Source organism: Stenella coeruleoalba, assembly GCF_951394435.1.
Source record: "Stenella coeruleoalba genome assembly, chromosome: 2".
Classification (NCBI taxonomy): domain Eukaryota; kingdom Metazoa; phylum Chordata; class Mammalia; order Artiodactyla; family Delphinidae; genus Stenella; species Stenella coeruleoalba.
In genome coordinates this window covers 2,066,844-2,090,937 of record NC_137147.1, presented here as the reverse complement: position 1 = coordinate 2,090,937, position 24,094 = coordinate 2,066,844, and the positions used below count along the sequence as shown (strand labels likewise).

At 49.6% G+C, this 24,094-nt stretch overlaps 1 protein-coding gene across 2 annotated transcripts in view; it reads right to left on the bottom strand.

The window, feature by feature from the left end:
- Window positions 1-24,094, bottom strand: part of CDC42BPB (CDC42 binding protein kinase beta) — a 114,584-nt gene that overhangs the window by 57,243 nt on the left and 33,247 nt on the right. For both annotated transcript variants that reach the window (XR_013827254.1, XM_079914237.1), the window contains exons 2-4: window positions 12,542-12,633; window positions 6,376-6,459; window positions 2,233-2,328 (exon numbers count right to left, since the gene is read on the bottom strand). Coding sequence is in view for 1 of the 2 variants with exons in the window: in XM_079914237.1 (XP_079770363.1) it covers window positions 2,233-2,328; window positions 6,376-6,459; window positions 12,542-12,633 (272 nt within the window). In the remaining variant the exon portion in view is untranslated. The remainder of the gene's footprint in view (window positions 1-2,232; window positions 2,329-6,375; window positions 6,460-12,541; window positions 12,634-24,094) is intronic.

The following is a 24,094-nucleotide window of genomic DNA, read 5'->3' as shown; positions in this document are numbered from 1 at the left end:
GCTGGGCAGAGCACAGGTAATCCGGGGGAGCAGACCACAGCACCTGTGGACGGACACACGGGTGAAGGAGAATAGGGTGCCCCAAAAGAAAACAGTGGGAGTGAGGCAAGCGCCGCATCTAGCGGAGCTCAGCGGTTTCCCTGTCCACCTAGAAATCTGAAAAGAAAAACAAAAGTGTATCACAGCGGTGCCAAATACGATTGATGGGCTCCTGGAAAACAAGTTTACAAGAAGAGTAACCTGCAAAGGCTGACAGGGCAGGCAAGTAGAAACGTATTTTTGGAATAAGAGAACGCTACCAATTATGTCCCCTGTCACATAACACAGAATCCTGACTTGAGTCGATAAGGCAACACCCTTTTAGTTACTGGTGAAACAAGTTTAATTTTTACGAAACGCCCAGTCTAGATACCCACAGTAGCAACTCTAACACAAGCGGGCTCTGTGGGGCGGGCTCCGTGTCACGGAAGACCCCTCACCCCGCTGCACCCTGCGCCCCAGCGGCACTCAGGCCGCTCACTTCCCGCCTCATTCCTCCTCACCTCCTCCCCGCAGGGCAGTGACCGTCCCTAAAAACGCCACTCGTGGGTGGCAGAGGCAGGAGCCAAACCCGGTCTTGCAGCCCCGTGTTCACGAACTAGGAAGGGCCAGGGCCCCTGCCATCCTCCTCTCCGCGGTCTTCACCGTACGTCTGACTGGGGGGCTCCCAAACTCAAGAAGACGCTCCATCACCGGAATTCCTTACCGGCTGCTCTGACTCAGAATAAGCTGGCAACACGCTACGCCGACTGCAGGGAAACTATCTGAAACAGAAAAAGCTGTCTTCCTTCTGTGCAGACCCAGACTAGCACTCCTTAGAGATTTCATTCAGTTCTTATCAAAATAGGAAGTGAACTGGAGACAGTCCACTCAACGCAGGGACACTGGTCCCAGAAGCAACGGGTTATGGAAAGATGGCCCCAAGCAGGAGGACTCTTTTCTCAGCCAGAGGGAGGGCACCGCGCACCACCTCCTGCCAGAGGGGCCCGGGCTGGGCCTGGCACAATCCCTGTATCTGTGTGATAAGCTTGGACAAATGACTTCCTCCCTCCTTGCCCCAGACCCCATTCATAAAATGGTGGAAAATCATGAATGCCTGACTCACTTGGCCACTGGGAAGAGTGACCGCGATAACCCACAGGTTGTGCTCAATAAACCCCAGCTGCCCCTTCCATCAAACACATGTGTTTTCAATCTAAATAAAGACTATAACGAACTATTTCACCTAATCCTAGACTACTGTATCCAAGGGAGTTCTCTGATGTCTGCAAGAGATTATTTTAAGATAAATAAAAGAAATCCTCCATGACTCCACTTGTAAGCAAATGCAGCCCACTACTGCGAGTGAACTTACAAGTCAGTTGTTCTCGAGAACACAGCCGAGGCCCCTGCCTTCGAGGCCCCGTGCGGCCACTGCTGGGGAAACATGCCAGCTGTGCCCCGGCCAGAGGAGCTGGGCTGAGACCGGCTTCCCTGAGGTCTGCCCAGGCCCCGTCTACCCAGAGCTCCACGGTGCGGACATTTTTAGGTTTAGGCAAACCTGGAAAGTCATTCTCAGAGTTAAAAGTCCTAACAAAGCAGTCGTGGAGTCACGCAGGCCCTGAGCCAAAAGTCTGGTGTCCCTTTCACTCCAAACTGGTTGTCTTGCATCTGTTCTACTAGGCGTCCGAGCGCAATTCTACCCACGCACGTGAATCACAAAGCTGATTAGCCTACACTGCAAGTGAGCCCCAGCTCCAATCAGAACAAACAGGTGACAAGAACAAGGGGACCAAGAGTCACCCCAAAACCTGTGTCAGCGGCTCCAGCGGGGAGGGCTGCAAACCAGCACGTGCCACCCGACCTGGCCGTCAGGGAAACGTGGCAGAAACACCCACTCGGTTAAAGGGTCAAACATTTTAAATCCCCACAGCAATTTCTTATTCTTTTAGTAACTCAAGATAGAAAATGTTTTAAACCCCCAGTTTATAATAAACCAAGAATAAAATAAGCACCTTATCTAGTGATTAGAGGAAAAAAGTCCACCTGATGATTACATGAAAACAAACCCTCAGTTTTATCTGTCAAATATACATTTAGGCAACGACAGTTCCGGTGTCTCACTCATTTTTTAGTGGCAGCACAAAGGAATCGAAACACTTCAGTGAGATGCCATTTGATAGAGTCCTTAAGTTCTTGGTGACCCACACCTACCAGGTAATTTTCATCCTGAAAGGCATAGTGCAGCGTGGTGATCCACTGACAGTCCCCATTCACCAGCACATCGCGTTCTTCCCGGAAACAAGCCGTCTGTAAAGAATTGGGGAGAAAGTCAGTCTGTGTCCATCGGGAAAGTGCCCTGCAGAGCACAGTCCCAAGCAGACAGAGGCTCTGGAGACAGTGTCCCCGGCCTTCTGGGACGCAGGGACCCAGGCGCACCGCCGCCTCCCAGTGGGGCTCCTGGCACCAGCTGAACCTCTGCTCTCTCCTGCTCCTGCAGCCCGACCCTCACCCCGGTGCACCAAGGGCCGCTGAGAACTCACCTCCCCACCTGGGGCTTGCACCCACCCTCCCACACACGCCGCTTCCAGGGCCAGCACGCCAGGTCCACCCCAGCTCACGCGTGCGTTTCAGCTACAGCTTCTGAGCTGCCCCCCATTCCAGTGTCGCCGACTCCTCGGGGTAGCCTGTGGTGTGGCTGCCCCTCAGGTCCCATCCCCTCCACCCCACCCCCATCGCAGGACTACAGGTCAGGAGCCACGGCTGGCCGGACAGGGCACAAACCTGCTTACTGATCTGAGTTACAGACCTGGGTCGGTTATTCTCAAGAAATGTGATTTATTTACAGTACACTGATGCACATGATGCTAACAGGACTCTCCTATGAAGACCCATGGCCTGCAGCACGCGGGCAGAAGGCCGTCTTTTAGGCTGCTGTGGGTTGTTGATTTTTTTTAAGAGCTTTAACACACAGGTAGAATCTGTATTTAAAAGGAACTAGGTCTTTGGCATAATTACAATAAGACGTCCTCTTTCTTGGCCACAGAAGATTTTAACTCCTCCTTGTATTTCCAACTTGCAAAGCTTAAGGAAAATGACAGCACCCCTAGGGGAGGGTTTGCACACACAGCACGGCAGCAAGCTCTCCACCTGTTCTCTCAGAGTCTCCTGGTGACCTTTAGAACTTGTTTTTCTACAAGTTTTTCTTTTCTAAACTTTTTTTTTTTTTTTTGCGGTACGCCGGCCTCTCACTGTTGTGGCCTCTCCTTTTGCGGAGCACAGGCTCCGGATGCGCAGGCTCAGCGGCCATGGCTCACGGGCCCAGCCACTCCGCGGCATGTGGGATCTTCCTGGACCGGGGCACGAACCCGTGTCCCCTGCATCGGCAGGCGGACTCTCGACCACTGCGCCACCAGGCAAGCCCTCTTTTCTAAACTTTTAAAAAGAGTTTTTTCTTTTGAAAACGGGACTGAGGTAGATGTGTCCTATTCTCCTAACTGAAGCAGACGAGAGAACTTAACAACGTCCAGATGTGCAGAGACAAGTGGTTCTGAAACTACCATGGCCCCCAGACCACAGGCCTGGGGAAGGGGCAGCAGAAAGAAAACCTGAGTCCTGGGGCCGGGGCCAGCCCGGAAGCCCCAGTGTCTGGAACACTGTTTCCACCAGGTTCTGATCCACATCCTCAAGTGTCTACCTAACAACACTCAGCATAAAGCCCATTCTTAAACCAGGATCGCCAGTATGGTACCCACAGAGAGGAAATGTACATACTGTTCAATAGTGTTAAGAGCAGATAAACTTTCTAATTTTTTTTTTATGACCAAAAAAATAAAGAACTAAAAGCCCAGCCCGGTCTATAAGTTATGAACTTCCATTGCCTAGTGACTTTTCTACTGCCAACTCTTGCTGAATTCATGCTTTTAAAGATGAGTTTTTGAAGTCAATATTATAAAATTAAATATTTAAAATAAGCCGACGAAGGGCTTCCCTGGTGGCGCAGCGGTTAAGAATCCACCTGCCAACGCAGGGAACACGGGTTCGAGCCCTGGTCCGGGAAGATTCCACATGCCGTGTATCCCACTAAGCCCATGTGCCACAACTTCTGCGCCTGCGCTCTAGAGCCCGTGAACCACAACTACTGAGCCCATGTGCCACAACTACTGAAGCCCACATGCCTAGAGCCTGGGCTCTGCAACAAGAGAAGCCACTGCAGTGAGAAGCCCGCGCACCACAACGAGGAGTAGCCCCTGCTCGATGCAACCAGAGAAAAGCCCACGCGCAGCAACAAAGACCCAACGTAGCCAAAAATAAATAAATAAAATAAACTTAAAAAAATAAAAATACAATACAATAAGCCCACTAGATGAAATGTGAATAAAAAGATAAATTACCTTAACCAGCACTGTATCTATATTACATTTTTGTATGTATCACACACACATATACTTACAGCCCATTGTACACATTCTAGGATAATCACCATGATTAGCAGACAACCCTGGACTTGGTGCTGAGTATGCCAGTTAAATAGGGTGTATGTAACCAGATTTACATGTAAAAAGCAATATTTACTTTTCTAAAATGTACTCACTCACGGTGACATCTGGGTAAATACTAGCTAGTATGAGAAGGTGAGAATCACCTCCCCCTAACCTGAGGGCCTCACACACACTTCACCCCAGAGGTTAACGTAACAAGTCATGCCATGTACGGCCCAGCTATCACCTTCAAAAATCAATCACTCCTGTAAAAATATAAACTTCAATAGATTTGCTGCTAGTATTTCTTTCCCCAAACACTTATTTCCTTTCCCAAACTTTCATGCAACAGTAGACGATTCCCCCGACAAGAGAACTGCTTCAGTGATTTTCCTGTGTTTGCCAACATGCCAGTGATGACATGAAGAAGGGCTGCCAGGGCCGAGGCTGCAGCACGAGGTGAGGAAGGTGAGGGGTGAGGATGGCGGGGAGGACACCAGCGGAGCCAAGAGGGACGGAGGCTCGGAAGGGGGTGGCTGAGGCCGAGTCATGGGCCACCCACATTTCGAGCCCTGGTGGCTGCAAAACTGGTGACGACTCAGTCAACCAACATGCATTTATTGAGCAATAAACAGGTGTAAGACCTTGTGCTGGGTGCCATAGCTGGAAAGAGGAAACGGGTGTAGACAGGGAAGGAGGAAAAGCCACACGCAGTGTAACATGATGAACCTGAGACGCTGGGGGCGGTGGGGAGGAATGCTGAAGCGGAAGTGCCCGGCGAGGGAGGGAAAACCTGAGCTCAGGACAGCCATGCGGCCTCAGTGAGAGGCGTGTGTACTGTCCGCACAAGGTGGCGACTGTCATCGGCAGGTAAAAATCCAGAACAAAAGAGGAAAGGGCCACCTAGAATCACAAGGAGGGTTTAGTGACAGGATGAGAGAGGCCAGAAACCACAGAAGGAATGTCGAAAGGAGGAGGTGGCCGATTCTGGAGGGGAGAGAGCCGGGCAAACAAAGGGCAGCAGCGGTGTGAGGAGGGGAACAGCGGCTTGGGTGCAGAGCGGGCACTGAGCCAATCAGAGGACAAAGGACAGTGATGGGGCAGCTCAGAAAGGACAAAGCCAGGAGGCTGATGGCAACGTGCCCTTGGAAAGGAAGGACCCTTGGCTCCAAGGTGAATGTGAAATGGAGGAACACACAGGGCGGGCAGTACAGACACTGGGAGGCAGTGGAGGTGAGTCTGGCAAGGACCAGAGGGAGAACCTGTGTCTCAGTGGGGGCTGGGCATGGGACTGGGTAGAGCGGGGTCGGGGGCACGAAACAGCCGCCACAGGGATGGACGAAGAAGAAAGAAAAAGCGGGTCAGAGGCTGCCATGCAGCAGTCATCTACTTTTATTTATAATCTTCACTCCCCTCGAGGAGGGAATACAAAACATTTCCAAATTCAATAATTCCTTCTGCAGAGGGAGCAGAATTGAGATAAATGCCTGAAGGGTTTTGTTTTGTTTTTTGGTTTTTTTTTTGGCCATGCCACAGGCATGCAGGATTCTAGTTCTCCGACCAGGGATCGAACCCAGGCCCCTTGCAGTAGAAGTGTGGAGCCTTAACCACTGGACCGCCAGGGAAGTCCCTCCATGGAGGTTTTAAACTGCCCCTGCAGACACACCTGAGGGGGAGCTTGTGAGCAGGACACCTGGTAATGAGTCAACACCAAGGCAGACGGCGCTGGGAGGGGGCTGAGGTCCTGTTGACAAAGAGCGGCCTGCTCTCGTCAAGGAAGGAAGGCCCAGATGTGGTCTTACCCAGCTGGGCTTCATCACCCCTTTTCGTGCATATAAACCCCTGTTTACTTATTTATTTAATGCTCCACACTTACCTCTGCTCTTTTAAGCATCTCCCACTTGTTGAGGATTTTCATGGCATATATGCGTTCAGTGTTCTTCATTTTGACAACAGCAACCTGCCACACAAATGGGAGTTTAACAAAAATTTAGTCAACGGAACACAAAAGGTCAGCACATTTCATATAACTACAGGGAAATCTTAATTGCCTGGAAACCCTGGAAAATGACCTGTTAAGGAAAGTAGTTTTCTATGTGAATAAAGATTGCCCTTTTAAGCATCAAAACTTGATTTTAACTACATTGCAGCTTGAATGATGTCACCTGCTCAGTCCGAAACGCTTCAGTGCTGAGCACCGGTGCACATGGGGGTCTGCTGGCCTCTACTCTGGTGTGTCTGGGGATCTTCACGGTAATGGCTTTTGAAGTTCGTCAGTGGCTCCCAAGCTGCCCTCCTGCATTCAGGGGCTCCATCCCCACTCACGCCTACCCGCCTCCACCGATGCCCATGTCCACCTCTCATGCCCACGGCCAGCCTTTGCACTTGCCCGGGCTTAACTCTGGGATCTTTTCTTCACTGGGTTGGTGAGTATCTAGGGGGGCTCTGGAATGTAACTTGGGCAAATTCACTTCTTTGTGCCTCAGTTTCTACAACTAGAATGGATAACAGCAGGACTGGCCTAAGACTGCTGTGCGGATCAAATGAGTCAACACAGTTAATGTGCTCAGAATGGTTAGGCACGTAGTTATTAGCCCTTAGTGTGCTGGCTGTCAGCCATATTCTTCAAGGTACAACTCAAATGCCACCTCTTCCAGGAAGTCCTCTTGGGACTCCTGGTCTTCATCAAATTTCAAATGAACTCTTCCATTACTACCAACACCAGATGTGATGCCTGCACCATCATATGGTACATCCTACCCTATATAAAACAGTCATTCGTTGACCTAAGTCCCCTTCACAAAACCATAAGCAGTGATAATAACTTCTGAGCCGTTCTGCTGCCAATGGCAGGCGGCCACACAGCAGGGTTGGAACAAAGAGTTCTAAAAGTGAATCACTTACTTCCTTACTTTCTGAACACCACCACCACACAACAACATCGTTGAAGGGACCATGAGAGCTGACACTCACGGACCACTTCCCATGCCCGGAGCTGTGCCAAGCAATGGCCCTGCACCCTCTCAGCTAATCGTCTCCAGAGCCCCAGAGGGTGGCTACTTCTAATATCCTTACTTTACAGATGTGAAACCTGAGGCCCAGAGGGGTTAAACAACATGCCTAAGAAGCGGCAGAGGCTCATCCTCAGGTGCGTGCCTTTTGGGACTGTATTATACTGACCGTCATAATTAGATATAACCCTCCCGGAGCCTGACGGTGGCGGGCGGGGCTGGCGGTCCCCAGGACGTGCCCTGATGTGGCTCCAGAGCCTGCAGATGGTCAGAGGCATCTGCCCTCCTCTGCAGGGCTCCCAGCCAGGGCCCCCTGCCCACGAGTACACCGAGATCACGCTCCGGCCATCGCCCTCAGTCACCCCTCTCACTGCCACTCCATGGCACACCACACCTAAGCTGCTGTCTATTCGCTACGGTCTTAGAAACCACTGACCAAACTCGCTACGACTCTGAATAAATTAAAAATAAACGGTGCGTAAATAAAGGCTTTGTGGGCTCTCCGACATGTCTAAGAACAAGAATTCTGGGCACATACTTTGTCATCATGTTAGAAGTGTCTATTTCTTCCTGGGAATTAGCTATAATCCAGATAGGTGAGATATTAGAGTTAAAAAAAAAAAAGCCACATAGTAGTTACTACACAAAAGGTCTAACTTGGCAAGAATGGTAGAGTTGTTAACCTTTGAGGAAAATAATGAAATTCTGAAAATGACGAGCCTCATGAATGATCCAGATCTCGCTGGAAATGAGACGCAGAACACAGGAAATTTGATTTCTTTACAAGAGGCCTATTAGGGCACAGACCATTTCCAGAAAACACGCAAGATGGCTCTGATAAAATACGTAGAAGGAAAAAGAATGTATCTGTCCATGGAAAACACGTATCAAACCAAGAATATGTAGACAAGGACTTCCCTGGTGATGCAGTGGTTAAGAATCTGCCTGCCAAAGCAGCACACAAGGTTTCGATTCCAGGTCCGGGAAGTTCCCACATGCTGCAGAGCAACTAAGCCCGTGCGCCACAACTACTGAAGCCCGTGCGCCTAGAGCTCGTGCTCTGCAACAAGAGAAGCCACCGCAATGAGAAGCCCGTGTACCACAATCAAGACCCAACGCAGCCAAAACAAAAGAATAAGTAGACAAGTAAAATTTAATGTAAAAAAAAACAAAAACAACAAACCTTCTCTATTGTACAACGACCTATAAAAGAAATAATTTTTAGAGAATCTTGTTTGGTTTACCAGAAGCTTCTTCCTAGCCAAAAACTTAGTCTGAATTCCTTCAGAGAGAGATGATAATCCTACAAATCTCCCCAAAATTAGACACTTAAGTAAAGAAATACAAATCAAAGTAATTTTACAAAACATTAAAAAGTGTTTCTGGAACACAACAATTAAGTATAATAACTGATGCCAGCCCAGATCCAGTACAAGAGGGAAAAGGTAAAACAAAGAACATCACTGGGCCAAGCTGGTATAAGACAGCAGATTGGACAAAGTGTTCTATCAGTTCTAAATTTAAGTTTATGAACTGTGGTTATGTCAAAGACCATCCCTATCAGAACAGGAACTAAAGTATTAGGGGTAGAGGGTCTTGCTTGACGTAAGCAACTTATCCACAGTGGTTCAGTAAAAATTACACACACACACACACACACACACACACACACACACACGGAGGGAGGGAGGGAGCAAGCTCAAGCGAGAGCAGCACAGCTATAATATGATCAAGAAAATGTGATAAAATGCTAACAAAAGGGAATTTGGGTAAAGGGTTAGACTGTTTTTGAACCATTGTATTCATACAACTGTTCTGTTAATTTGCAACCGTTTCTAAACAAAGCTTTCAAAGCTTTGTTTCTTTAAGTCATTCTAGGAACAAGAGAGACGGCAGGGCACAGTGTCTGGACACACAGGCCTCGGGTCACGCAGGTGGGGTTCAAGTGGCGCCCCGCTCCGGGCTTGACTTCTCATCTTGCCAGTGGGCCAGCGGTGTAGCCAGTGGCCGCAAGGCTTCCAGGGGCTCGAGGCCTGGGTTGCCCGGCACACAGTCATCTGCGGGGGGCTGCCGTCACGCCGAAAGCATGGCCCTGGGCACCGCACCCCGGTAGCTGAGGAACGAGCCTCCAGAAGGGTGCCAGGGTCTTAGGAACTTCCTGGGCCACTGTCCCCGAGACACTGAGGGGAGGACGAAGGTGTTCTCAAAGCCACTGTGCTCCAGAAAAAGGGCAATGCCCCAGGACTCCAATCCTTGTTTGAATAATAATCTAGAAACGTTTTGCTAAACTCCGCTGAGGTAAGCGTTTCATACACTCCCCTCAAATTGGACTCCGTGAGCTCTTTCTCAGGGGCAGGGCTCTTGAGCAGCCCGTGCCGCGGCCTCAGCAGCACAGGTACACACACCTGTGCACCAAGGCGGGGGCGCACACAGACTCTCACCCTTCCCTGGCCTGCCATTCAATCAGAACTGTATGTGAAGAACACCCTGGACGCAACAATGATTAAGGGTATCCTCACTTCTGTGATCCACTTGGTGCTGTCAGGCACAGAGGCTGCAGTTGGCTGCATTTCAGGTACGTGATTACGAGACTATCCCAGGGAGGCAGCGCGGTGGCGGCAATACAAGCCACAGAGCCCGGAATTCTAGTGGCAGGAAGGCTGGCGCTCGTGTGCAGGGGACCCAGCATGGCCACAGGGCCAGAGCAGTTGGGCAAGGAGGGCTGGCGTGCTGAGCGCAGGCCACAGGGCCCAGGGAGAGACGATGGAGGGAGAGGGGGGCGGGAATGCACAAAGCAGCTGCTAAAGCCTGGAGAGGGAGCAAAGGCAAAGGGGGGGCTCCGAGAACACGTTCTCTTCATGTGGGAAGAGCTAAAAAGTGATCGATGTTATCTTCTTTAAACTCAGGAACTGAGTTTCGCATCAAGTCCTTTGGCAAAGAAGAGCACTAAAAGTAACCGCCGGCTGTTCTGACACAACAACGCTCTCTCCTGTGCTTTCTTTTTTCCTCCCAAACGCCGCCCGGCTCCTGCCCTGGAGTCTCTCCCTGCCCCTGGCCCCCAACACCCTAACGGGCTCGCTGTCACTGCGGAGCTCCGCATGGGCCTGGGCCTTGCTTGGCGCTCTGTCCAGCAGCCCGGCACAACTCCTGGTACAAGGGGGCCGGTCGGTGAAAGCATATAGCGAATTGAATTGGGTTTAGCTTTCAAAGTCTTTCTCTTTCTTCTCACTGAGCAACAACAAAAACCCTCCCTTACCTCATCACATCGTAACTAGAGCTCAGAGATCTGTTATTTCTATGTAGAACTCAATTTTTTCCCTGTTGGCGGCCATCGGGAGAGTGGCCACCTGGGGAAGGGTGGGGCTTACAGGAGGTGGAGGCTCTGGAAAGAAACAGGAAGGAACTTTCTAGGGAATAGAAATGCTCTATATAGACTGGGGTGCTGCTTACACAGGTGTAGACATCTGTCATAACTCAAACCATACACCTCGATCTGTGCGTTTTACATGTAAGTATACCTTAATATTTAAAAACAAAAACCCAGGCTTCCCTGGTGGCGCAGTGGTTGGGGGTCCGCCTGCTGATGCAGGGAACACGGGTTCGTGCCCCGGTCTGGGAAGATCCCACATGCCGCGGAGCGGCTGGGCCCGTGAGGCATGGCCGCTGAGCCCGCGTGTCCGGAGCCTGTGCTCCGTAACAGGAGAGGCCACAACAGTGAGAGGCCCGCGTACCGTAAAAAAAGCCAACAACCTCCCTATCCCGTCCCAGCCCAGAGCTGAATTCGGTCGGGGAGTCCTGGATCCAGGGTCATTCCGAGGTCAGCCTGGGAGGAGATGCCGTCCCAGAGGACAAGGCTGCCACCAAAGCAGCCCCCCCGGGCGCTACTTCCCCTCTACCCACTCCTTGGTGAGATTCGCTCTTAGGAGTGGGCTGGGGAAGGGGTGGGTATGAAGACCAGGCTGCGTGAGGGAGAGGAGGGTATGAGGACGAGAGACGGGGCTCGCCACGGAGCGTGGGGCTGGGGTCTGATCTGAGGCCAGGGCAGTTTCCAAGGAAGAAATGAGGGCACAACACACAACTGCCCACATTCACTCAGGCAGGCCAGAGCTTTCTCACTCGAGTATTTTGAAAGCATTTTCGTAGGAATGTTTTCTTTTGGTGTATTCTACTGAAGCCCTGCAAATAAAGCAGGGCTGTCATCAGGTGCTGGTGGCAGAAGAATCGCCAAAAATACTGAGATGTTTTCAAAGATCACAGGCCTGGTTTCCACTCATGAGCTACTTCAGAACAAAGCAGCTATCTTGTTAAATTCCTGCTTTGCTTTTTTCCACGTATATTTTGCCCAATATGAAGTGTACACCGTGCACAACAAATGCTGTCTCCCACTCTGCAGCACTTTAGAGTCACGTCCAGCAGCGCTATGTTGGACAGAGCACACGCGCTGCTGGACATGACACAGAGCATCTCATTAACCCACACGCGCAGCTCCGCAGCCTGGGAGGGCCACAGGCCAAACCTAAGGAGAGGAGTTAATGTAGTTCAGTTAAGCGCCTGTAAACACACCCGGCGGGCTGGGCCGGAGCCGGCAGGAGGGACAGCAGCTCCAGGCGGAGCTGGGGGGAGCTGCAGGGCGGGTCACCCGGTGCACAAGCTGTTCTCCTCCAAACACGGGGCGGGACTCACAATCGCATGAGGACTGTAGGCAAGCTACGAACGATGAGCACCACTCTGATGCGACCCTTCTTGTATTTTTTTGAAAACCACTGCCAACACTTTTTTTTGACTGACAAACGGATGTTTTAAAAAACTTATCTGTCAGAAAGAACCATTTTGGTCAAGACAATTTTCAGGGTAATTCACCAGTCACCAGCTTTTGTTTTTTCTCTCCTTAACTCTATCTTTCAGATTTTATCCACCAAGAACTCTCCAAATGATACCAATAATTACCTCGTCCCAAAATCAATGTACAGGACCCTAAAACTGCTAGATGGGAGCTGCTAGGCAAAATGAACAAAAATAAGTTTATCTTACCTCACCAAAAGCACCTCTTCCGATTACTTTAATTATTTCGAAGTCTTCTCGATGAAGTTGCATTTCCTTCACCAGTTGTGTAAATGGTTTAGCTACAAATTAAAAAAAGTAAAATTAACAACTTACTCTAAAAAGTTGACGATAAAAATTTAATTGATTGGGGCATTCCATTAAGTTATACTTTCTTTAGAAAATACTTTTTAAATGAATGAATACTTTTCAAGACACTTAACATCTGTAAAGTCATTAACGTTTGGAAAGTCGCTATTTATGCCCAATTAATGTGGATGTTCATACTGGCACCTGTATTTCAATATCTGTTATAACAAATACCATCACAACAAAGATCCCCTAGAAAAATCCTGAAAGCTGAGCTCTCCCCGCTGGGCACCCGTCTGCTCTGCAGGGTGGCACAGGCACCGGCTCACCAGGTCCGTGAGTTCTGGGCACCACCTGCCGGCTCTCAGGGCCACAGGGCAGCTGGGGGCGGGACACAAGGCGTTCTCGGCGACAACGGGCAACCACCCTTGAGAGACGCGCGGAGCCCCTGACGGTAACGGGGGCCGGGCTGGGAGCAGCATCTGACACCGCTCCCACGAGGTCAGCACACACGTTCTTGAAATTCATTCCATGACCATCCACATTTTAGGAAGAAGAAAACTAAGCCAACTTTTCTGTGGAAAGTGGACTGGGTTGGACAGTGTCTCCCCAAAACCTGTGAATGCGACCTGATTTGGACGTGGGGTCTCTGCAGATGTAATCAAGTTAGGACGAAGTCACAAACAGGAATGGGGTGGGCTCTAAGTCCAGCATGACTGGCGTCTGCATAAAAGTGAGAGATCTGGATCAGAGACACAGAGAGGGGAACAGTCACGCGAAGATGGGGGCACGGATTCGAGTGATTCAGTTACAAGCAAGGAGCGCCAAAGACTGCTGCCACCACCAAAGGCTCAAAGAGACAGGGACAGACTCCGTCCAGAGCCTCCAGGAGGGGCATGGCCCTGCTGACACCTTGACTCTGGACTTCTGGCCTCAAGAACTGTGAGAGAGAAGAAAAATCTCTGCGACCTTACGCCCCCAGTTGGTGGTAATTAGTCACAGCAGCCCCAGGACCAGAAGTCCCGCGCTGTGAGACTCCAGAAGCAGCACCCGCGCGCTGACCACCCGCGCTCCGACCACCCGCGCTCCGTCTAGCAGCCGCTCCGTTACATCTCCTACACCTTTCTCCTCTTTTCACCTTCAGATCTAAATCCCTATGTTTATGCCAACTTTTATTTGTTCTCTACGGATCTTTTTCAAATCCTCCACGATTACAGCTTCACAACATTCCCATGGCGGGGGGCAGGGGAATTGGGCAAAATGTACCAGGGCTCTTTCTGTGTTGTTTCTTATAACTACACGTGCATCTACAATTATCTCCCCCCAAACCTGCAATCTGGTACTTTCTGGGCTTCTAACTGAGCTCCATATTATGAATCTAACTCCAAATTTTTTTTTCTTAAATAGTTGCTTAGTACCACCAAGGTTTGACCACCATGGTTCACTGATCCAAGGAGCAAAAGCCAGAGCACCTATTAACAGGCACCAAGAACGGTAAATACCCATTGGCACAGAGATTAGGGAACAGAACACACAGGCCTTGAATTATTTAGGGTGGGGGGGGGGGAAGCCAGGCTAAAGAAAACCCTTGAGCTAGAACTTAAAGGTCACTTATGGTTCATCTTTCTTCCAAATATCACCTAAAATACCCATTCCCAAAAATCCTCATGGAAATACACTCTAAACAGCCCCTGGAGTTCACAATCTCTCTTGGCATCTTCTGGGGGAACCAAACAGTACCTTCCACTTTACTGTGAAGAAACACAATCCCAACAAACCACCCCCAGGCCAGCGAGTGTGGGAAGGAGATGGTGCCGCTCTGCCCACCTGTGGAGGACCCACGCCACAGTCACACTTGCTACACTGCCGAAACACTCACTCTGGCAGGGGTTCAACACAGCATTCTGGACGCTTCTACAAAAACCCCAAAGATTCACAAAACCTGCTGGCCAGTGTTTTAAACGTGCAAATCAAACAGCAATTTCCATGGAAATTAAAGAAAATTCCACCCATAATTGTGCCATGAACCACTTTAACTTCACATGTTCCCATTCCAGCCCCTGACCGTAGACACGGTCAATGTTTATATAGCCATTTTTGTGTATTCTGCTTTTATCTCATTTCTTACATTTTTCATGTTTATATACCACTCAACTAACATTTTAACAGTTGCATAATATTTCACTAAGTTGACACACCAACAATTTATAATTGTGTCTACTGAATGGAGAGGTTAAATTTTTTTTTAATTATTTTCTTATGGTGAATAAATCTGCAATGAACTTTTCATGCACACAGATTTTTTACTATTTTAAATTAATTTTGAGGATGAAACTCCAGGACTCTCCAAAGGGCACTAACATTCTATCTGGTTCCTAACCTGCCTTCCAAGCTGCATCTCCTGAGTCACACCCCCCTCACAGCCACACACCGACATCTCGACATCTCGTCTTCCTTTGAAATCAGCAGTTCTTTGATGCCTGTGAGGCGGTGTTCTCCCATATCCGGCTGTGCCCTGTGATGTTAATTATCCATTCATGACACTTGCTCATTAATCACATCTTGATGTTTTTTAATCAACTGTGTAAGAGCTTTACTTTGGCTCTCTTACACGTAACAGCTGTAAACACTACTCCTCCATTCTGTTGCCTCTTTTCATCTGAACTATGCTATTTTTATTTTATAGCAATTATTACTTCCAATAAAAGTATCATTTTTAATAAAATCAAATTCATTTTTCCTTTGTCATTTTCTTACTAAGGCTTAGAAAGTCATGACTCGTTACCAATCTGACTGTCAATCCTATTTTTGGTCAAACGGCTTTTTAAAATAGTCAACCCATTATTCATCTGCTGTTTAGAGTATGTTGGAGCACGGTGTGAAGTGTTTATCTTATTTCTAGTGGTAGCGATCTGTGTGTATGTAAGTGGTCCAACGATACGCTATCCAGTTCTGTTTACTCCTGCCCTACTTGGCAGGAGGAAGCCCAGGGAAAAGCCCTGGCTTCCTTCCATTCAGGAGTCAAGTCCTAAGTGGGACACCTGGTCGCCATGCCATCTTAGGAAAGTCATCTGCCCCTCTGTGACTAAATTTTCTTATCCCTAAAATAGGCAAAAAGTCCCTCCTCCCACCTCAGTGAGGGCTGAGGCAGAGAAGCGCGAAGTCCCTTGTGGCGGATGAGACCTGGCTAGCTTCCTCTTCATCTTTTCTTTCCACATCAACTGTCTTACCTGATGTTCCTCGACAAGTTTTCCTCTTACTCTTTTTATAGAACCTGTTTCTGTTGCTCATGCATTTTACACAGCCCTGTACAATTTCCCTGAAATGTATGAACACGGATTTATCAGGGGCAGTCTGATAAACGGGGGAAGAACTATGGAAACACCCCAAATGAAAGCTTGGAAAGACAAAGAAATTAAGAGTCAAGCAACAGGAAATCAACTATGTGAACAAAACCTAATGTTTAAAAATAGAGGGCACTAAAAAGGAGCCAGAAGGAAAGCATTAGTTTTGAAAAATGTTAAATATTTTCAAACAGTTCTGAGGACACAGTAAAAATACTGTAGCGCTATGTAAAAATCATTAAGATTGCATTAGCTAGAACCAGAATAGAGAATTAAATCACAGCAGCAGACCACCCTGCGAACCACACAAGTACTGAGAGGCCATGAAATCACTCTGACAGGAAGGACTTACACCCATGAAAAGGAGAAAGAGTGACATTTCAAATGGAGTGTCAATCAGTGTCAACACAAGTACAAGGTGACCCCACCATACGGACTGGGTAGAGTCAACAGACAGAAACCACACCAGTTATTTGAAGAAAATGTAACAGAAAGGACTGTTACCTAGGTAACCAAAAAAGTTGAAAGTGGGTATTTCCCTGGCGGTCCAGTGGTTAAGACTTCGCCTTCCAATGCAGGGGGTGAGGGTTCGATTTCTGGTCGACCCCCTGGTCAGGAAGCTAGGATCCCACATGCCCAGCGGCCAAAAGACCAAAACGTAAAACAGAAGCAATACTGTAAGAAATTCAATACAGACTTAAAAAAAAAAAGTTAAAAGGGAGCACTGGATAATCATGAGACAGCAGGTGCAAGAAGCAAATGCTAGGCTTAGGATTGGGGAACCAAAGGCAGAAGCTGGGATTTGTGAAACCTGGGGAAGGGCCCCGCCCAGCTGAAACTCTGAGGCTCGGCTGCTGCTGCTGCCGTTTACTGGGGTCTCTAAGCACAAAGGCTGCGACCTAAGGGCTGGGACCCAGGGAGCTGAGAGGGGCACTCGCCAGCTGCTGCTGGGGTCTCTGCAAGTGTGGGAAAATGCCCAAACCGGGACCAGCTGCCCACTACCAGAAGACACTTCCTGCCAGGAGGAGGCTGGCTGCTAAGGTGCCGCAGAGGAGGGAAGCTGGCAGGAAGCTGCAAGGCCCACCCCCCCATACACCCCCACACACACCTGCCTTCCTCTAGCACCTCCTTTAGGCAGAGCCCCACGGGAACAGGGGTCGGAGCCCAAACTGGGTGACGCTGGGGTAAGGAGGACGTCCGTCGGGGACAGGAGATTGTTACATACAGAAGGACTGATCACATCAGTAAACAGGTTCAGGATAACGGGGGCCAGCTTCCTCACTGTCAGAAAAGGGAGTTACGAAAAAGGGAGAACAGACCCTACAGCACTGAATTAGAAGTGGAGGCATCAGTGTGAGCTCGTGGTTTTCAGTATGTGGACGCAGAAAAGATGCAGACATAAATGGGTGTGTACATACACATGGAAGCCCTAGCTCTGCCTCTGGAGAGGGCCAGGAGGCGGCAACACCCCAGCAGCAAGAAGCATCACTAGTGACAGATCTTGGTTTCTAAATACCATTCTCCAGCTAAGGGACCAGGACACCTCCATCAAGTCCAGAGGTGGGTCAGGAAAGCGCAGGTCAGCCTGGAACATCTTCTTGTGCCCGAAAATAAGGAAGCGCTCAAAGAATGGGAGTGAGGGCTTCCCTGGTGGCGCAGTGGTTGAGAGTCCGCCTGCCGATGCAGGGGACGCGGGTTCGTGCCCCGGTCCGGGAAGATCCCACATGCCGCGGAGCGGCTGGGCCCGTGAGCTATGGCCGCTGAGCCTGCGCGTCCGGAGCCTGTGCTCCGCAACGGGAGAGGCCACAGCAGTGAGAGGCCTGCGTACCGCAAAAAAATAAATAAATAAAATAAAAAGAATGGGAGTGAATCAAATTAAATACGGATAGTCACAGATTATCCAGCCCACTAAATAAAACAAAATCAGGAGTACACACTGATATTAAATAAATCAATATTAAAATATCTGATGAGAAATGGAATATTTACATAGCTTCAAAGTACATCCAAACGAAATACTTGTTGATCAAACAGAGGAAACAGTGCCTTCGCAGTGCAGTCTGGCAGACGTTACCTAAACCAAGAGATCAGAGTGACGTGATCAGGGTGAGACTGTGTGCCACCCCAAAGGACGCAGTGAGAAAAACACAGTGTCACCTCTGTGACTTTCCTGGCAAAGTTATAAAAGCTGAATTTAATCATGAGGAAACGGGAGGAAAACCTGAATTGAAGAGATATTCTACAAAATGACTGGCCCGCAACGGTTTCAGTCATGAAAGTCAGGAGAGGCCAGAGTCCCCACAGAAGGGAGAGAGGAAGACAGCACGGAAGTCAAGTGAGCGTTGGTTCTCAGGCTCCTCTGCTACGAGAGAACAGCAGACTGGGGCTGGGGTGATCCCTTGCTAGCTCTGTGTCCATGTCATATTCCTGACTTGGGGCTAGAGACCAGCCGGGGCTGCAGGAAATACACACCAAACTTTCAGCAGGGAGGGGGACCATGCAGGCAACTTACTCTCAGCTCCTCGAGGCACTTCTTTATACTGTTATTTGCAACTTCTCTGTAAGTTTGAACCTGTTTCCAAACAAGTTTTTAACCTCTTTTTAAAGATCATCTGTCGCTATTTGGAAAGCAGGCCATGAGGGCAAGCCTGGAAGGAGAGCTGGGGGACGCTGCTTCCCACAGGAGGTAAGCGGGGCTCGGGGTGTCGGGCCTGGAGCCCCGAGGAGGCCGCGTCCGGTTTCCCTCTGGAGGCGCAGTCGCCTGCGACGTGGGTGAAGCAAGAGGAGACTCCAGGATGACTGCTGGGTTTCCAGCCTGGGCAACGTGATGAGTGGGTGCCACTTACTCACGTGGAAAGACCCAGGGATGATCAGGTGGGGAAGGAGACACTTCACAGTTACTGCTGCAGAGCCTGAGACAGGGAACAGACCAAACTGATTTTTCTCACAAGATTCTACTGCTGTTTCACGTTTTCAAAAAAGTAGCCCTTCAGAACAGCCAGCTGACCTGGGGGTGGGTGGGAGGGGAGAACCAGTCTCTGTGGCTAGGAAATTGGAGCTAGAGCTTACTGGGAGGAAGCAGGGCAGTAGCACTTGAAAAGCATAAATGCCCCTCCACTAAGCCCAGGGCTTGCAATGCTCCTCAGAATACAAAATGTTATCGGAAAATTTTATGAATTATATCCACTGGGGTGCAACACAGCTTGTCATGCACTCTGAAAACATTCAGGATGCAAAGCAAAACCACAGCAACCAAAACACCATTAGGGATTCATTTTAAACATCATTTATATTAAGATTAGAAGACAGACATTATGGGTAGCTTGAAGAAAACAGATCAGCTGTGATGCTTAAAATAACGTTTGCTTTTCATGGTGATAATGAACTGGTAGTTTCGGAAGTAAGACAACATCACTATTCTAAATTTTAGAAAGAGTAAAATGACCTCTCCTTCCCATGCCCTCAACAAAAGCTGCCGAGTCAGCAAACACTGACTGGGCCCCCAAGTGCGCCAGCACCGGGACGCTACGCTGAGGACAGACGGGCACTGCCGCCCTCCGGCTCAGAGAAGCGGGCACAGGCCGACTGGCTGGCCCTGCGGGGCTCTGCACTCCAGCGACTGCCGGGGTTGACACCCACTTGGAGTCCTGCACCACACACCCCCTGACCTGCAGCTGCAGCCTCAGACCACTCCCCAAGCCCCCAGCCCCATCCTCGTCCCTTCGACGCAGACCACCATCGCTCCCCTGCTCCTGCAGCTGGCCTCCTGCACCCACTCGCCGCCTCTCCAGCCCTCCAGCCCCACGGCACCATCTCCTCCAAAACCAACACAATCCCATCACTCCCCTGCTGACGATTCCTCAAGTTTCGCATGGCTCTTCGATAGCATCTAAATGCTCACAGAGCTTGCTGCATGTCTGGGTCCTGCCTGCCTCCCCCTGCCCCGCGTCGCCCCTGTGCTCCCCTCAATCCCACCACACCTGTCTTTCAGCTATGCAGGCCCTCGCTCAACCCTGGGTGGAATAGCACCCCCCCCGCCCCCATCTCCCCCACCATCTGCTACTGTCCTCGGGGTCCCTGGCTCCAGCCAGGTGACTAGGTCAGGAGCCTGCTAGCCTTCTGATAAGTGAGCCTCGCACGTGTATTTGCTCACTGCCATCTTCCCCGCTGGACTGGAGGGCCCAGGAAGGCACGGTCTACCTCCACCTGGTAAACCGCTGCCCCGCAAGCCCCGACACAAACAGGGAACACAAAAGGGAACGCAATAAGCACAGCTGACTCAACAACCATCCTCAACCACCAGTCAGGAAAGGTTACTTTCTCCACTGGGACGGCTTTTATTTTTTTCTAAGGTAAGAATATATTCAAAAACTTGGGTTATTTCCCACCAAAAGAAGACTGAATAAAGCTTTAGCCCTTTGATAGCTAAACTTTAATTAGGAGAAAAATTTTCCTAATCTCTTCATTCTTCTACAACCCAAGACTGTCCCCTATAAAATTTCTCTTGATGCCCTAAAAGGCAATGAATCAATCAACCAATCAAGGGCAACCACCTGCAAGTATGAGGTCCCAACTGCAAGGGAAAACTGGGAGCCCAGTGTTCCCTTTAAACAGGAAAAAGCTTTGCCAGGAAGGACTGGGGGTGGAGGGAGGATCTCCAGCTGAAAGTGACTGAAAACAGTTGTGAAAGGAGAAACTGACTGCTCCCCCCCACCTTTGGTTTGTTTATCAAGAGAGGAAATAAGATCAGACAGGCTGGAAGGAGTGCCCGGGAGGGGCCCTGTCAGGAAAGAGGACTGTGTCACAGGGCAGCAGCCCAAGGGCAGCGGGAAGCCTGCTCAGCCCGCCCCGCTCTGCCTGTGCCCTGCGTGGCCTCCCCCTCCCCCCTGAACCTGGGCGTCACCCAGCCTCTCTCCTGACATGGCCTCAGCCCCTTGGCAATCACACATGGAGAACTGGAAACGGTCTTTCAGATTATCCAGTCCAAACAGTACATTTACTAATGAGGAAATGGGAGCCCAACGGCCAAATGACATGCAGAGGACACGAGGGGCAACTCTCCTCCCTCCGGAGTGAACAGCAGCTCCGATCCTGGGAAGTTCCCCCCGCCCCCCCATGATGGAGACCCTCTGCTGCCTGTAGCGACTACCCCCCACCCCCCGCTGGCTGGGTACAGTGACGGGCAGCTCTGCAAGGCGTCTCGTGTAGGGGAGGAGAGGCCGGCACAGCACCCCAAGGACCCGGGAGTGTGGCCACAGGCAGGGCAATAAAGCAGACAGACGTGAACTCAGCCCCTGCTGAGCACCCACGGCATGAACTCCCCACGGGCCGGGAATACAGGGCAAGGGCCAGGTCTCGATCCAGCACGTGGCAGGAAAAGCAAACACTTCCACCAGTCCCAGCTTTGAAGGAGTTCACAGTTCAAAGATGGCTTGAAATCTGTTCTCACGGTTCAGATCGCTGATACACCTATGGAAGAATAACACCTACCATGAAGTTTTTGAAAAATGTGCTTAAATTACATTAAATGGGTTTTACTTGTTTTAATAACTAAGATTTTTTGTTAAATGACAGAATACGATCCTTCATAGGGAGCCCGTCACAAATCTTTCTCAATATGAATCAGTTTGAGAAAGCTGAATCTTCCAAGAAGCCCTATTAACTCCCAAATAAAGTTCTCCAAGTACGAACTCTTCCACATAAGCTGATAATCAGGAACTATAATGCTGTGAAGTGAACAAACACTGATTTTAACTTAATGAGATTTAAGATTTTAGAGGACTGAAAAGGAAGCCCTTATATGTGTATGTATAGCTGATTCACTTTGTTATAAAGCAGAAACTAACACACCATTGTAAAGCAATTATACTCCAATAAAGATGTTAAAAAAAAAAAAAACAAAGCCAGAAAGAAAAGGAAGCCCTTTAATACTGTGACTCAGAAGGCAAGTAAGGTTCAGACTGAGTCAGTGAAAATCTGAGAAGCTGGGGTGGGGAACGGGTGAGGAGGCTGTACTGAGTCAACAGTAAACCAGGAGTCTCATTCCAACAGCCTGCTGTCACATGAAGGTGGTTAACCTTCCTAAGACCCCGCGTGGGGACCGAGCCAGGGGTCAGTCACGTGTTCCTTCATCTTTGCCTCCACTCCATAGTTGATCGATTGCTTTTCTCAATTCCTTTTCATTTGGTCCATCTTGCTTTGTCACTACTGAAATAAAATCCTATTGCCTCACTACCAGGTATCACTTAGAACTGTCTGCCTTCCTGCCTGAGAGTGGCACGTCCCACTTGAAGCCTCTGATCAAGGAGGTAGTGATCCAGAGACAGCGGGTCTCCCCCACAAGCTGCCGTGGCACTGCCCTTTGGGATTCCTTTGTCAAAGCAAAGAACCTGTGTAAAGTGAGTGACCTTCACAGCACACGTCTCTTTTCTAAAGCCAATTCCCGGGGCTTCCCTGGTGGCGCAGTGGTTACGAATCCGCCTGCCAATGCAGGGGACACGGGTTCAATCCCTGGTCCGGGAAGATCCCACATACCGCGGAGCAACTAAGCCCGTGTGCCACAACTACTGAGCCTGAGCTCTAGAGCCCGCAAGCCACAACAAGAGAAGCCACTGCAGTGAGAAGCTCGCTCACCACAACTAGAGAAAGCCCGAACGCAGCAACGAAGACCCAATGCAGCCAGAATAATAATAATAATAAATAATAAAAGAAAGCCAACTCCCTTGCTAATGTGAATACAAATATATGTTTTGTTAAAAAAAGAAAAAAAAAAACCCAGTGTACAATAGCACAATAGGAAAGAGCCAACACCGTCACATCCAGATTTCCCGCTACCCAAAGTACAGTGCTCCAAGGAAACCTTTCCTAAGCCAAACTGGAGTAAAGCAGTCACCTTAGGATAGACACATCTTTCTAACTGACGCACAGGGACAAAGCAGAGATGCTCTCAGACACAGTGCACAGCTCTGGGGAGATGCCGAGTGTGGTTCCCGGGGAGGGAGCCTGGCGGGGGCCCCTGTCACTGCTGAGGGTGATGCCGCTATAATGGCACTCAGCAAAATAAACACTGACCGGTATTTTCACTCTTTGCCTTTTTTCCTAAAAGTGGAAATCGTCCTAGGATTTCTCTTGGTTGTCAAAAACAGGTAGGTCTTTCATAAAAGCGAAGTGGCAGAAACCTAATTTTTGATGAGCAGGGGATACCTGTATACAAGTCACAAACATGCAATACAAGCACAAACAGATGACAACATTACGCCCTGACGTTCACAGCAACGAGACGGCTAGCCTCCAGGCCACTGCTTCTGTGCGCCACAGAGACGTCCTACATATGTATATTCTAAATTTAAGAAAAAGAAAAATCAAGGGTACAGCATGAATACTGGTTAGCAAACTGGCAGGGGAGGGATAAAGCTCCCCCAGGATCACTGTCCCGTTACTCAGCAGAAGGCACACTCGCATAGCCAGGTCCCCGTGTTAAGCCCACACACCCCCAGGCCACTGCGCGAGCCTGGCAGATTTCCCTGGCACCTCCAAGGCTGTCTCCTCACCCGCTGACTGAGAGTAACAGTGTTCCTCCAAGAAGTCACCGGCGGAGTACTAAATTAGATGGGCCCCATAAAGCTTTGAGCACCGTGCCCAGCATACAGTAAGTTCTCATTACACGGGAGCTACTGTCATTGTTACTGGATGACACTGTTTTCTAATCAGTTATTTATAAGTCATATTTAACAAGTAAACTATACCACCCCAAATTATCCTAGAATCCAGCTAAATTACCAACCAAGAAGGTACACTTGTTACAAACAAGCTCTACTGAGCAGGTTACACATAGACGACACCTGGGTAGCACTTAGTAACTTCCACTGAGTAGCCCTGTAAACCAAGCACCCCAAAAAGGGCCCCGTGCAGCCCGGGAGGAGGGTCTCTTCTGAGGAGGGTGTAACATAACCCACGAGCACGCCTTCCACAGCAGGGCTGCTCCTGGACCTGCTACATTAGTGGAGGGAGGGAAATTTCACCTGCAAGGTCCAGACCACCCCACAGTTTCCATTCTGCCTGCCCCATCCCTGGTGAATAAGCCATCACTGACCCTCCACTTTAACCAGCA